Genomic DNA, 16582 nt, shown 5'->3' with positions numbered 1-16582 from the left:
TTGATATCTGCAGTCAGTTGTAAGTCAGTAAATTTATGAAAGGTTCAAATAATATGAATCCCTGTGGTTTCAGCAGAGGTGTAGGCAAGCTGCCCAGATGCCTGCTCTGACAACTAAGATGCTCTTGACCAACATCCCCTGGTTTTTGGAGCCCATGACTGCCCCTGCAAAGACTGCTCAATCTGCATCTGTGCAGAGGCAGACTCGATCATCAGGTCACGGGCAACATGTCGGGTACTGACTGGGGGGTGGGGGGGGGGGGAGAGTTCAACGGGTGAGAAGCGCTTTGAGCTGAGTTACCACTTCCTTGTCCCCTTTCTTTATCATCCAACTCATGGCCCAGCCACACTTCCCTGCTAGCAATGAGCTGAAGAGCACTTTGCTGCAGATCAGTGGGGCGATGAAGAGTCAAGGTAAGGGTATAACTCATCCTATTTAAGGTGGCTTTCATGGGACTGGATTTAATAGGTCCCCTGGAGGTGGGCTAGGAGGCGGAGGGGCCCATAGAATTGCGATGGGAGGCAGGGGACAGAGGGCCCGTCACCTTCCTGTCGCAGTGCAATCAGGTCGGGGTGGCAGAAACACCCGAAGCCAACCTTGCCGCCAAGAGGTCAATTGAAGCCCTTACATGGTTACTGATTGGCCCCTTAAGGTCCTCTTCCTGCTGCTTCTGGAATTAAGCCAGTTCAGTGACCTCCCTGTGGGCTTGTCGGGGTGGGAAGGGGAGAGGGGGCTCCTCTGTGGACAATCTGTGGCCCACAAGGGGCCCCCACCAGCAAAGACCCCACCTCCTATTACAACCCCCTCCTGCACTCATTGCCCCATCCTCCCCCTCATCTCTGGGGCCTGCCGGACTGGCCCCAGTGACCCCACATCACTTACCCTTGGTCCTGGTCTCCAGCGCTGGGCCTGCTCCAAGCTTCCTGTCGTGATCACCGCTCCTGGTGGCACTGCCAATACTACTGAGCTGCCGACCCTCTGATTGGCCAGCCGCTCTTGGAGGCGCGATTCCCACCCTCAAAGGGACGGTTACCTCAGCACTGGGCACACAAGTGCCTAACTGCCGTTGAATCGTGCCGTGGAGGATGCTCCGAAAGGCCGAGGCGGGGTTTCCCTTGCCTTTTCGGCACAGCGCCGGGAGCCCCGCTGGTGAGACTAAGTCTAGCCCACAGTGTGCAAGCCATTGGTGAAGGTCTACATGCACACTTTTAACTGCCACGTTTGATTCTCCATGCAGGTTGCCAATAGTCCCATGGCAAAGACATCATTGCAAAGCTCTGTGACAGCATCATACTTAAGACAATGCCCTAGAATAGGCTTGAGAAGACAGAATGAGGGGGTTGGGTTGATTCACACCCCAGAATGTAGGTGAAAGTGCCACTGTACTCAGCTTTCCTGTCCAACTTTGGCTATTTTTGCCATTGAATCTAGGAGCTGGCACAATGCTCTTGCTGTTGACCTCATGGCAACCTCAAACCACATCTTCATTGTTTCAACTGCAGACTTCTTCTTCCCATCAATAGGGAAAAATATCACCCTAGGGGCCCTTACAACTCCTAGCAGTCTTTCCAGGGAGGCGTTCACTAAAACGAGGCACAGCCTTTGAATATTTGGACTCCATTCTGCCAATTCCTTCAGTTGAGCTCCCAACTCTAAACTCCATCAAATTGGAATGTTGCTTTATATCCTGGAGTTGAAATCACCTCATGTGGGTTGTCATTATGCCCACTCACACTAATTGGTCCGGAAAGCCAGAAATGATATGGTGATGCAGTGGCTGGGCTAAAAGGTCACTGCCGAACAAGCTGCACCTACTACCGGGTATCCTGCTTGCTACCAGACCTCCTGCTGCCAGCACATTACAAAGGTAAAATCCAGCCCATTATAGGATTTGCTAGGGTAGATACTGCAAATTTACTTTCTACAGTGGGAGAACCCAGAACAAAGAGTGTAATTTTAAAATGAGAGCTCAGCCAGCTAGGAGTGAAATCAGAAAGCATTTTTTTTCACACAAAGAGTAGTAGAAATGTGAAATTCCCTCTCCCAAAAAAACTGAGAATGGTAAGGCAATTGAAGCTTTCAAGACTGAGAAGAGTATATTTTTGTTTGGTAAGGGCATCAAGGGATATTGATCTTAGGCAGATTAAATGGAGTTGAAATGCAGATCTGCCATGAGATAATAGAATGTTAGAACAGGAGTAAGGGTCTGAATGGCCTACTCCTGTGCTTATGTTCCTCTGTGCTGTCAAAACACTTGTCCAACATCTAGTCTTGGATTAGTTGCAACTACTACCAGCTAAATATGGAAAGAACCAATGCCGTTGTCTTTAGCTACTTCCACAAACCTTTGCCATTAATTCCACCCTCCAGGATGAACCAGACTGTTGCAACTTCAGCATCCTACTCAATGGTGAGCCAAGCATCTGATCCAATAACCTCGCCATCACAAAAACCATCTATTTCCAACAGGACTTCCACCCCAATCTTCACCCATCTTCCTCTGAAACACTCATCCATGCCTTAATCACTTCCAAACTTGACAATTCCAAGCTGCTGTCCCATTCTGCACACTTCCTAAGCTAGAACATAGACAAATCTCTGTTGCTTGTACTCCTATCCCACACCAAGTCACAGTCTCCCAATACTCATGTCCCCATTGAGCTACATTAGTTCCTGATCCTCCAATGCTTCAAATTTTTAATTCTCATTCTTGTATCTGAATAATTCCAAAGCCTCACCCCATCCTGGCTTTGAAGATCCTCAGAACTTGAGGTTGCAGGGTCAGTGGAGTGGGCACCCAATTTGCATATGGTAAACAGGTAAAAGTGCCATAACAGACTGATCTCTTGAGCCCACCTAGCACATCCGGATGGTAAATCCAACATAGAGGGGAAGGTGTAGGTCTCCATACCCGACCCCCTCACCTCCTGCATAAAGCGACCGTCAGAACTTTTTTTTAAATGTGAGTAGAGTTACAAACCTGAAATTTGCTTAAGCTGTTGATTGTGATAACTTCTCGGTTCCATTGGCTTTCCTGTGCAACCGTCTGCTTCCAAACTTCTATTAAAGCTCCATGGTACTGCTGGTGCAATCCAACTTTTAGTATTCCACTCACTCGACCAAAATGATAATAAAACCTCATCTATCATGAAAAAGGCAACATTATTTAATTTTCTGTTAATTTTGAAGGGAAAAATAAATCAAGTATCAATACTTGAATAATAGACCATTTTTTGAATGTTTCCCTCTAATTTTCATCAAAAAGAAAACCAAACTACCTGGCAACTTTCTTTTGGAGGAAGGAAAACAACACTTCGTAGAGTTGCAAAATGCTGTGGACTATCTTCATGTGATACAGATAGATAATAAGCTGCAAAAAAAAAGATTATTCATTACTACTTTACTCAACAAATATATAAGAATATTGATTGTTCTCCCAGTGACTTGCTCAGAATGAGTTAGAGGATACACTGTTTATAAAATGGGACTGCTAAGTCCTGACAACAACTATTCCTCTCATTCCCAGGAAAGCCAGCAATGGGTCTTAGCCAAGACATGGTTCTTCTATATCATTTTGCTCTTCCTTAATTCATTGAGTATCTCTGCCTTCTCCTTCTACAGAGTATTCTCCATTCAATAGGTCCTGTTTCTTTCCATCCATCCCCATGATATAGCATCTCTCCCTTTCTCTTCTTGCCACCTCCCTACTTGTTGCAGAGGTTCTCTCGCGTGCTCTATCTCTTTCTATCTCTTCTGTAACAGGGCAACATCACTGCCTCTTTCTGACCCTCCTCAACAGGATGGCTAGAACTGTTTCTCTCTTTGTCTCCCCACCCCACACTTAGTAGAATTCCTTTCCCTTCTTTTCCTCAATTGGACCCTCATATTCCCTTCAAGGCCTCTCTTCCTCTCCCTCCTGCCTTTTCAACTGTGCCTATCTTATTTCTCCATCTCCTATCCCCAGGCACAGCATTAACTGTTTGTAGCACAACAGTAATCGAGCTTAATCTTTTTTACTTGACCTAAAAATATGTAATTTATTGATCAAAGGAGAAAAAGATTACAAATGCATGTATAAGTATCAGGTAATCACCATTTTGATCAAAAGAAAGTTCAGAAAATCTCCGCTAGACTTTGATATAGTGAGATTCTCTCTTTCATATCAATCACACATAAGGCACATTCTATATTGATGGAAAGATTATGGGCTGAATTTTACCGGCCCCTCAATGCCACAGGTTGCGGTGCGGGGGCCGGTAAAATTCTGCGGGAGAGGCCCTCCTTGACTCCCGATGTCGAGAAGGGCCCACCGCATATTATCGGTGGCGTGGGGACCTCGGTGTGGCCCCCCCTCCCCGCCCCCACCACTCAGCGGCGGCACCCCAATTACCATATTCAAAACGGTACTTACCTCTGCAGATTATGCAGCCCACTGCCTCTTGATGGACACTTCCGGATTTTACATTGTACAGGTGGCCATCACATGCCGTCCCGTTCACAAACAGAAAAGCCGGGTCATCAAAGGCAGAAGTTTTCGCTAGTAAAGGTAAGTTCAGATATTCAGGGGTCTCACACTGCATACTGGAAGGGAGGAAGGAGGGGGGATTACAGGGGTCTCACTCTGCATCCTGGGTGGGAGGAAGGAGGGGGGATTACAGGGATCTCAGCTCTACATTCTTAAAGGGAGGAGGGAGGGGGTCTGGGATGACTGGAGGGAAAGCTCAGCAGGCATGAAGGGAGGTACTCTGTACCCTCCCTCCATAAACTGTGTCCACTCTGTGTTTGTTTGTGTTAGTGAAGGAGCAATGACACTCTGGTCACCCTGTGTGTGGGGAGGGTGCCAGAAAGGATAGGAGCGTTAAGATTATATGGATGATGGGGGCAATCGATGCAGCTGTTAGGACCTTAATGGGGTCATGCTGTGCCACTCTGAATGTTATCCAAGATGGGCAATGCCATGCTATGCCACATAGTTAATCTATGAAAACACCTGCTGTACCCATCAACATCAATCTCTGCCCTGTTTGGAACCTTCGAATAAATGAAGGATTCAACTTTATTTATCACATGGAAATGGGTATGGCTCATCCTACATTGTGTGATCCGCTTCTCCTGAGGATCTGTATGCGCCAAAGCCAAAATCAACAGGCAGGTGTGATCCACGTAGAGGCTCCCAGTCGTGAGCAGCAGCCCCCAGGGGGAGCTAGCCATTACAGTCAACGCGCATCTACAGGCTCCACATGACAAGCCATCGGATGTCAGAGCACCAGTGTCAGAGGCGATTGCGTATGTAGAGAGGGTGGTGACATGTCTCTGTGCCCTGCTCAATGATGACCTGCAGCCCATGGCCTCCGGTGAACATCTATGCCTGCGGTCCTCATAGTGGCAGCGGCTCTTAAACTTGACGCCTATGTAGCATTTCAGGGTCCCACCAGAGACCTTTGTGGGGTCACACAGTCAGCAGTGCACTGCTGCATCAGGGAGGGCCAGTGAGCATGTCTGCTTCAGGAAGAACTCTCATGGCGAGGCCCAGAGGTCCATCAGTTTCAGCACCATTGCCAGAGAACCATAGGTTTTTGGGTTCATCGACTGCACCCATGTGGCCATCAGGCCTCCCACCAGGCTACCAGCTGCAGGCGTTATCTTTAAAGGAATCCTCTCAATCTAGGTGAAGCTGGTATGTGATCACCGGAGATGTTTCATGCAGATCTGTGCCCGCTTCTCAGGCAATTGCCATGACACCTGGGCCCTGCACCAGTCCCAGCTGCCACCGTTGTTCACTAAACTGGCTCAGATGGAGGGTGGCTTCTTGGAGACAAGGGCTATCCCTTGCAGACATGGCTCCCAACACCAGTGTGAGACCCCACCACTGCTGCAGAGGAGAGATACAATGCCAGCCACTGAGCTACAAGAGACACCAATGAGCAGGCATGCTGAAAAATTGCTTCCAATGTCTGGACAGAAAGGGTGATAGGGTAATGCCCTGTACTACAGGCTGAAAAGGCCAGATCTTTTCTTTGCTGCTCACTGTGCTCTGCACAACTACACACCCAATAGGGGGAAGCCCTGGTAGGTTGAGGAGAGACGTCAACAGGATTCCTTCACTGACTATGAGGACGCTGAGGACCTACAACAGGAAAGGCGGATGGGACAGCAGATGGCACCCAGGTTTTGCATGCCGGGCTAGCAGTGAGCTAGGGATGTACGGCAATGACTTAACAGACAAAGGCTCTCTGCTCCATAGGAAACGACATGAGCTCTGCAAGCCAAACATCACCCTCGATCACCTGATGTGCACCAGTCCACATCTGCAGCATCCCTGTGTAAATTATTAGAGGCAGCAGCTGACTGAGCCAATGTCCACGTCACTGCATCCGTGGAGATGCTCAAGAGTAATGATGGCATGGCAATGATGTTATTGCACACAGTGGCTCTCCTGAAGGGCCAACGTTGCAAAGGGATGTGACATTGGCGCTGCATGCTGACACACATCATTCACACAGAGAAAAGGACACACATGTTGGCGCTGAACGTTTAGTGAAAGACATATTTACATTGCTGTCACATCCGTGCATTCCCATTTGTGACAGTGTGTTCTCTGTAAATGCTTGCAAGTGCCCGTTCTCAGTGCAACCTCTGTGCTAGCAGCCTGACTGGAGGAAGGCTGCTGATCTGATTGCCCTTTGGCTGTGGATGACTTTGGCACTCATACCCTGTGTGCATGAGGCCTAGAGGGCCCCGGCTGACTGGGGGAGTGCTCGTTCATCCTCTTCCGGCATTGAACCCTTTGACGCCGGATGGCTCCAATTTACTCACCTCCTCTGCCATCTCCAGCCAGACTGCCTTGTTCAGGCGGGAGGGCCTCTTCTTACCATCACTGGGGAAAAGGACCTCCTGCCTTGCCTGCAAAGCCTGGAGGAGAGTGAGCAGGGAGGCTTCGCTGAACTGTGGGGCCACCCTCGAGTATCCCTCCGCCATCCTCGGATTTTTGTGACTCCACCGTATAACTGCTCTAACTTTTAGCTGCAAGGTTTATCTTGCACATGTTTGAAAACCAGTGCAGGACTAGTGATGAAATCTGTGCTGTTATGATGGATTTTCATTTATTACACATCGACACATGTTCACAAACACTTTTCTTCTGCAGCAGCTGATAATAGTTATTGGTGTAATATTTCTAGTTGGCAATGCAGCTAGAATATGAACATATGTTCCTGGTTTTTTACAAAGATCATTTAATTAGAGTTACAGGTATTTTCACATAGCAGTTACCAGAGGAATGAATACAGATTCCAAATGCATATTAGTCTGTGGCTTTTTACAGGCATACGATTAGAAGCCCATAGTATACCGATATTCTTCAATTATGGTTTTATTTCTGTTGTGTATTTGCCTTTTATGGTACATTTATTTCTCACGCTCTGCAATGTGCAAAATTAAGATTATTCATCCAGGTGCAGCCCGCCTACAAGAAGGAATGTTACACTTGAGTGGAAGAAGAGGATCGCAACTTCACAGGACACTGAGACACAGTATGTGGCAAAAAAGCAGAAAGTGCTGGGGTAACTCAGCAGGTCAGGCAGCATCTGGGGAGAGAGAAGCAGAGATAACTTTCAGGTCAGTGAACTTGGACAAGTTAACTCTGCTTCTCTCTCCACAGAGTCTGCCTCACCTGCTGATTTTCTCCAGCACTTTCTGCTTTGCGGCCAGATTGACAGCAACCCCACTCTTCAATAGTGAGGTAAGTATTTCTTTGATAGCTGTCAGGAAGCAGGTGCTGGGGCACTTTAAATAGGGCCCCAGCACCTGCTGCACAGCTGACAAAAGGTTCCTCACTGCGCCGGATGTCTTACCTCTCCCCACGTAATATGGGGTGGAGAGGGGGGGGTGGTGACACATTGCAGTGATGCTAATGAGGCCCTGCATGTAATATCGTGGGGGCTCTGCGGTGGCTGCTGAATGCGGGCATGCCGCCGAGTTCAAAGTGCGCCGCCGCAGAGCGCGGCATGCGAATAAAATTCAGGCCTATGTCGCCGGTTCCATTTGGAATAAGTAATGAGAAGCAATAATCAGAAGTTCTGTCTGTTTGAACTGATTTTGGCAACAGATTTCTATGAAGGTTTAACATTTTCACAATTGGAACAATAAAAATAATTGTTTTTTGGTTTTCAGAATTTGTCTAACGTACAAGAAATTGCTTGCTGTAAGTGTGCCTCTTATCAGTTAAGCCACCTGTAACTGGAATGGAGTAAATTCGATGGATAGCACACTGCTTTTTTCCAATCGTCTAAAATGCTGACCATCCAATCTCATTTCTAATTGAGCCATACAGTCGATTAATTTTTCAACACAAATTGTACACTTTTGGCAACAGCAATACAGTAAATTGAGGTTTGGTATCTGTACACTGTAAAAATCTTCAAAAATTTCAGGGACTTGGGAGGGTCCCATTTTCTGTGAAAAATTCACATTTGTGCATTTCTGATGACTTAACCACTTAACCACATTTCCCCTTGCTTGTTGTATTTAATTGCCATCTTATTCTTTCCCTGGTTTTTCATCCCTTCAAAATTAATAACCGTGCATGGTTTACTGCGTGAAAACAGTTGACAAATTTGGATTACATTTTTTATAACAGCACTTTTCATTGTGTCTCCATGGTGACTATAGGGTTATAGAATAACATCTATTCTTGTCACAGTTTACTCATGACATCAGCCGGCAGTCAGATCTACACTTAACCTGTAATTTTGTTTTCTAATGCCTTATTACTGAAGATCATTTCTGACCCAAATCATTCCTTGGTCAAAATTTAGCAATAGCTGGCAGATATTGCGGGCTGGATTTTGTCGTCCCGCTGCTAGTCCCGGCAGCAGGCGCGGAACATGCCGGCCGTCCCCCATGTGACCTGCGCTGCTGCAACTACTCAGCGGGAAGCCACTTTACATATTGACGGCTGCGCCCCCAATCACATGCAGGGGGGTGGCCTTGGTGACACCGTGAATGGCATCACCTGTTAAAGGAGCAGATGCTGCCGCCATTTTTGAAAGATTGCCGGCCCTGCAAACAGTACACCATCGTGCAGAGTTCACCCCTTCCCCACATCATGGCACCAGCTTTCCTGGACAGAAAAGTGAAGGCATAAGTGCCGCACATCACACTGCGGATCGGGAACTGAGGGTCAGATCACTGCGGCTTCCATTTTCACTCATGCTACTATGTAATTTAAATATGCTAACACGGGTCCCGTCACAGAGCGACAGAGGGGCCGCCATGGAACTTCCCTGCTGCCGGAAAGATTAGCCTTGGCAATCCAGGTGTTGGGTTCCGTGGTGGCCGCTGCCACTCTGATTTTCCAGCACGTCCCCCTCCCCACCCCGCTGTCAGGCTGGGAACAAAATCCAGCCCTTCAGCTTTCTCACGGCTTTCACCCTTCCTGGAACTGTCATGGCAAGTTAAAGACAAGATCTGCAAATAGCCAAAAGAGACTAAAGCAAGAGACATTTAAGTATACTTGCTCACTAAGTCCAAACTGGAAGACGATCAAAGGTTGAGTCCATTAATCATTAAGATTATCCTCAATCTGGCAACACCGAATGCCCAATCCATTATCTAATTTTATTCAATTGCCCTTGAGTATTTTAACTAACCTCTAAAATAAATATTGTATTATTATACTACACGTCTAACCTCTATTCCCCCACCACCATTGGTGTTGAACATACAATCTAGGCTCAAACAAAAACAGAAAATGCTGCAAGTCAGACAGCATCTGTGGAGAGATAAACAGAGTTAATGTTTCAAGTCTGTGACCTTTCATCTGCTGAGTATTTCCAACATTTTCTGTTTTTGTTTCAGATTTCCAGCATCCGCAGTATTTTGCATTTGTGTTGATATAACCTAGGCTGACAGTACAGTACTGAGGGACTGTTGCACTGTTGGACATGCCATATTTTGGATAAATGCAAGTTTTACTTTTTTTCTTGCCAAGTCCTATCTGGAAGATCAAAGGCCAAGTCCATTAATCATTTAGCTTACCCTCAATTTGGCAACGTGTGCACGATCTATTATTGATTGTTATTCAACTTCCCTTGAGTATTTTAACTAAACTCTCGAACAAATATTGGATTATTACATGACACATCCAACATTTATTCCCCAGCACCCTAAGTGCTGACCTGCTTTATTCTTCTACCAGGCTCCTGGACTAATGGAGATTGCTCTGCTCGGCAAGTTTTTCATGCTTCTGTTACACTTGCCTGTTCCCATCCTTTTAGCTATTCACACACACTCCATGGGCTGAATTTTACGTTCCCCCCAAAGAGCGGGAAGGTGGTGGGGGTGGGCGTGGAAGTGTAAAATGCAGTGGGAGGCTTGGGGGGCCCTCACCAACCCGCTCCCGCCTCCGCCGCCACTTTACGCAGGGCGGTGGCAGAGAAAAAAGGCCCACCCACCTCAGGCCGATCAAGGCAATTAAGTGGCCACTTAACGGCCACTTAAGGGCCTCCGCCTGCCGCCATGGGATTTTACCCGTGGCTGGTCAGGCAGCTGAAGCCCGAGAGAAGCCGCCTGACAAAAGCAGGTGGCTCTCTGACAGCCTGGGACAGGGTGGGGTGGACCTCATGATCGGGCACCCTGTGCCCGATGGAGTCATAGAGTCATAGAGTTATACAGCACAGAAACAGACTCTTCGGCCCATCGTGTTTGTGATGGCCATCAAGCACCTATTTATTCTAATCCCATTTTCCAGCACTTTAACTGTAGCCTTGTATGCTATGGCGTTTCAAGTGCTCATCTAAATACTTCTTAAATGTAGTGAGGGTTCCTGCCTCCACCACCCCTTCAGACAGTGTGTTCCAGAATCCAACCACCCGCTCCCACTACCCCAACCACCCTGGGGCGGCACAGTGGCGCAGTGGTTTAGCACCGCAGCCTCACAGCTCCAGCGACCCGCGTTCAATTCTGGATACTGCATGTGTGGAGTTTGCAAGTTCTCCCTGTGTCTACGTGGGTTTTCTCCGGGTGCTCCGGTTTCCTCCCACAGCCAAAAGACTTGCAGGTTGGTAGGTAACTTGGCCATTATAAATTGCCCCTAGTATAGGTAGGTGGTAGGGAAATATAGGAACAGTTGGGGATGTGGTAGGAATATGGGATTAATGTAGGATTAGTATAAATGGGTGGTTGATGGTTGGCACAGACTCGGTGGGCCGAAGGGCCTGTTTCAGTGCTGGATCTCTAAACTAAACTAAACACCCAGAACTCTGCAGTTTCATCTCATCTTACGTCTCATCCGACGCATTAACAAAAAACTTTTTTTCTTCCTTTCAGGTGTTAAGGAACGCAAGCTCCAGCAGCTGATGGGGACAAATGCCCCTCCAGATCCTCCTTCCGCTTCACTTCCCTCTGACCCCACCCCTTCTGATCTGACCCCTTGCCGTGTATTCACTATACCCTCTGACCTCCCCCTCTCTGATGCTGAGCGTTCTGTACTCAGCAAAGGACTCAGTTTTATCCCCTTACGCCCCCACCTCAATGAATTTCGCGCTCGGCATGACGTTGAGCTCTTCTTCCATCGCCTCCGCCTCCGGGCTCACTTCTTTGACCAGGAGTCCTCCCCCCGACCAGCAGACCCATTCACCCGCCTCCAGCATTCTCCCTCTTCCTGGACCCCTCACCCTGGCCTCTTACCCGCTCTTGATCTCTTCATTGAAAACTGTCGGCGAGACATTGGTCGTCTCAATTTCTCTGCCCCCCTCACTCACTCTAACCTGTCCCCCTCTGAACTTGAGGCACTCCGTTCTCTCAGGTCTAACCCCGACATGGTCATCAAACCTGCAGACAAGGGTGGTGCTGTTGTTGTATGGCGTACCGACCTCTACCTTGCAGAAGCTCAACGCCAACTCACAGACACCTCTTCCTACCTCCCTCTGGACCATGACCCCACCACCGAACATCAAGCCACCGTCCAAAGGACTGTCACTGACCTCATCTCCTCTGGAGATCTTCCCTCTACGGCTTCCAACCTCATAGTCCCGCAACCCCAGACAGCCCGCTTCTACCTCCTTCCCAAAATCCACAAACGGGACTGTCCCGGCAGACCCATTGTGTCAGCCTGCTCCTGCCCAACTGAACTTATTTCTTCCTATCTAGACTCTATCTTTTCTCCGCTGGTCCAGTCTCTTCCCACCTACATCCGTGACTCTTCTGACGCCCTACGTCATTTTGACAATTTCCAGTTTCCTGGTCCCAACCGCCTCCTCTTCACTATGGACATCCAATCGCTCTACACCTCCATCCCCCACCAGGATGGTTTGAGGGCTCTCCGCTTCTTCCTGGAACAGAGGCCCAACCAGTCCCCATCCACCACCACCCTCCTCCGCCTGGCTGAACTTGTTCTCACATTGAACAACTTCTCCTTCAACTCCACGCACTTCCTTCAAGTAAAAGGTGTCGCTATGGGTACCCGCATGGGTCCTAGTTATGCCTGTCTTTTTGTGGGATATGTCGAGCATTCTTTGTTCCAGTCCTACTCAGGCCCCCTCCCCCAACTCTTTTTCCGGTACATTGATGACTGTATCGGTGCCGTTTCCTGCTCCCGCCCCGAACTAGAAAACTTTATCAACTTTGCTTCCAATTTCCACCCTTCTCTCACCTTTACATGGTCCATCTCTGACACTTCCCTTCCCTTCCTCGACTTCTCTGTCTCCATCTCTGGGGATAGGTTGTCTACCAATATCCATTATAAGCCCACTGACTCCCACAGCTACCTCGACTACACTTCTTCACACCCTACCTCCTGTAAGGACTCCATTCCATTCTCCCAGTTTCTCCGTCTCCGACGCATCTGCTCTGATGATGCTACCTTCCATGACGGTGCTTCTGATATGACCTCCTTTTTCCTCAACCGAGGATTTCCCCCCACTGTGGTTGACAGGGCCCTCAACCGTGTCCGACCCATTCCCCGCACCTCTACCCTCACCCCTTCCCCTCCCTCCCAGAACCGTGACAGGGTTCCCCTTGTCCTCACTTTTCATCCCACCAGCCTCCATATCCAAAGGATCATCCTCCGCCATTTTCGCCACCTCCAGCGTGATGCCACTACCAGTCACATCTTCCCCTCCCTTCCCCTGTCAGCATTCCGAAGGGATCGTTCCCTCCGCGACACCCTGGTCCACTCCTCCATTACCCCCACCACCTCGTCCCCGTCCCAGGGCACCTTCCCTTGCAATCGCAGGAGGTGTAATACCTGCCCATTTACCTCCTCTCTCCTCACTATCCCAGGCCCCAAACACTCCTTTCAGGTGAAGCAGCGATTTACTTGTACTTCTTTCAATGTAGTATACTGTATTCGCTGCTCACAGTGTGGTTTCCTCTACATTGGGGAGACCAAGCGCAGACTGGGTGACCGCTTTGCGGAACATCTCCGCTCAGTCCGCAAGCAGGACCCTGAGCTTCCGGTTGCTTGCCATTTCAACACTCCCCCCTGCTCTCATGCTCACATCTCTGTCCTGGGATTGCTGCAGTGTTCCAGTGAACATCAACGCAAGCTCGAGGAACAGCATCTCATCTACCGATTAGGCACACTACAGCCTGCCGGACTGAACATTGAGTTCAATAATTTCAGAGCATGACAGCCCCCCACTTTACTTTCATTTTTAGTCATTTTTAGTTATTTTTTCTTCCTTTTTTTTGCATTCCTTTTTACATTTTTTACAATCTTTTTTTGCATTTATTTCATTTCATCTTAGTTTGTTCAGTTTGCTTACCCACTGTTTTTTTCAGGTTGTTTTTCTTCAGGTTTGCACTTGCTGATGTTCTATATTCAGTATATTCACACCTAACCTGTACTAATGCTTTGTCTTTCAAAACACCATTAACATATTGTTTGCCTTTGCTCCGTGACCTTTTGGTCAGCTATGTGGCCTGGTCCAATCTGCACCTTCTCCTTTGTTATCTCTTGCCCCACCCCCACCTCACTTGTTTATAATCTGTGACTTTTCTAATATTTGTCAGTTCCGAAGAAGGGTCACTGACCCGAAACGTTAACTCTGCTTCTCTTTCCACAGATGCTGCCAGACCTGCTGAGTGAATCCAGCATTTCTTGTTTTTGTGTCACCCAAAACATCCCCTGTTCCCCCAGTCGACCACCCTTGCCTAACTGGGGCCCGACCGGTCACTCTCAGTGAGGCAACCAAAACCTACCTTGGTTCTGGGCTCCCTGACATCTTCTTCGGATAGCTGGGCTGCAGTCCAAGCTATTGCCATCACTCTTAGTGGTATTGCTGGGACTAAGAGCTGCCAGCCTGCTGATTGGTCGGCAGCTCTGTTAGGCGGGACTTCCTGCCTCAAGCGGGTGGAAGACCCGTCTCAGAGCAATTAAAGGCCAGGGACCCGTAAAATATGGGTCAGATCCCCAGGCCAGGTGGAAGTGGGTTCACCACTGACATTTCAGTCGGTGGACAGCGCCCATCCGCCAAGGGTAAAATCCTGGCCTATGTCTTGAATATGCCTTTTCTTTCTCTTATTATGCCTCATGTTTTCTCATACTTATCGTTTTAACCACCTCCTCTTTTCAATTTAAGCACTTTGCAGTGTTCATTCCATTTCTTTTCTTCCATAAATTCGTGATTACATTTTTGTCCCTCTTCTTGTCATGTTCCTTTTTAAATGTTGTTTGTTTGTGACATTTTCCAGCTCTGATGAAGAGTTTGCACATTCAGAATATTAAGTTTTCTGTTCTCTCCACAGATGTAGCTTGTGCTGCCTGATGTTTCTACCATTTTCTCTTTTCGACTACTAATCAGTGAAGTCTCATGCCATTTGACCTAACTGAATGCCAGGAGTTGCGATCAAACAAATTGCTTCATCCTTCAGAATGTACTGCTCTCTGCCAAGTCAGCAAAATCAAAGTAACAGCATATCCAATGCATTCTGCTGCAGCATCATGCAGGTTATATACTGACCACACAAACTATTGATATGATTACAACCTAAAATATGTGTTAAACGTCAACAAGGAGCGAAAAAAGACTAAAGCTGGAAAATTACAATGGGCAATGTTATTGTGTAAGTGCTTAATTCTATTTAGTTATTTTGACAGAAGCACTATCACATTTAAAAAATCATCTTTGTTGAGATAGTGGAGACAAGAATTTGATATACTGTGTTAAGCATTTTCACCTATTACTCGGACCACCAGACCAATCTGTAATTGTTGAACAACATCAGAAACTATTACGAAAGATGTTGTAGCAGGGCATTTATAAAAATTCAAGGTGATCAGGCAGAGTCAACATGGTTTTGTGAAAGGGAAATCATGTTTAACAAATTTGTTGGAGTTCTTTGAAGAAGTAACATGTGCTGTGGATAAAGGGGAACCACTGGTTGTATTGTACTTAGAATTCCAGAAGGCATTTGATAAGATGCCACATCAAAGGATATTGCGGAAAATAAAAGTTCATGGTGTAGGAGGCAACATATTGGCATGGATAGGCTAGCCAACAGGAAACAGAGAGTAGGAATAAATGGGTCGTTTTTCCAGTTGGCAAGATGTAATGTGTGGTGTGCCACAGGGGTCAGTGCTGGGGCCTCAACTTTTTACAATTTATATAAATTACTTGGATGAAGGGACCAAAGGTATGATTGCTAAATTTGCTGATGACACAAAGATAGGTAGGAAAGTAAGTTGTGAAGAGGACGTAAGGAGGCTACAAAGGGATATAGATAGGTTAAGTGAGTGGGAAAAGATCTGGCAAATGGAGTATAATGCGGGAAAATGTGAAATTGTCCATTTTCATAGAACATAGAACATAGAACAGTACAGCACAGTACAGGCCCTTCGGCCCATGATGTTGTGCCGAACCTTTAACCTACTCTAAGATCAAACTAACTACCTACCCTTCATTCTATTATCATCCATATACCTATCCAAGAGTCGCTTAAATGCCCCTAATGTATCTGCTTCTACTACCACCGCTGGCAGTGCATTCCACGCACCCACCACTCTCTGTGTAAAGAACCTACCTCTGACATCTCCCCGAAACCTTCCTCCAATCACCTGAAAATTATGCCCCCCGGTGATAGCTCTTTCCACCCTGGGAAAAAGTCTCTGGCTATCCACTCTATCTATGCCTCTCATCATCTTGTACCCCTCTATCAAGTCACCTCTCATCCTTCTTCGCTCCAATGAGAAAAGCCCTAGCTCCCTCAATCTTTCTTCGTAGGACATGCCCTCCAGTCCAGGCAGCATCCTGGTAAATCTCCTCTGCACCCTCTCTAAAGCTTCCACATCCTTCCTATAATGAGGCGACCAGAACTGAACACAATATTCCAAGTGTGGTCGAACCAGGGCCTTATAGAGCTGCAGCATAACCTCGCGGCTCTTAAACTCAATCCCCCTGTTAATGAAAGCCAACACACCATATGCCTTCTTACCGACCCTATCAACTTGGGTGGCAACTTTGAGCGATCTATGGACATGGACCCCAAGATCCCTCTGTTCCTTCACACTACCAAGAATCCTGTCTTTAATCCTGTATTCTGCATTCAAATTCGACCTTCCAAAATGAATTACTTCACACTT

The 16582-nt window shown here is 47.4% G+C and overlaps 1 protein-coding gene across 1 annotated transcript in view; it reads right to left on the bottom strand.

The window, feature by feature from the left end:
* The window catches only part of malrd1 (MAM and LDL receptor class A domain containing 1), a 449626-nt gene that overhangs the window by 400156 nt on the left and 32888 nt on the right, over positions 1-16582 (bottom strand). Inside the window, 2 exon segments of the mRNA XM_068053300.1 lie at positions 2981-3142; positions 3279-3370. Coding sequence (XP_067909401.1) covers positions 2981-3142; positions 3279-3370 — 254 coding nt within the window.

The sequence above is a fragment of the Heterodontus francisci genome, chromosome 2, assembly GCF_036365525.1.
Source record: "Heterodontus francisci isolate sHetFra1 chromosome 2, sHetFra1.hap1, whole genome shotgun sequence".
Taxonomy (NCBI): Eukaryota; Metazoa; Chordata; class Chondrichthyes; order Heterodontiformes; family Heterodontidae; genus Heterodontus; species Heterodontus francisci.
The sequence above is the reverse complement of the archived record's forward strand: the minus strand, read 5'-3'. Positions and strand labels throughout refer to the sequence as shown.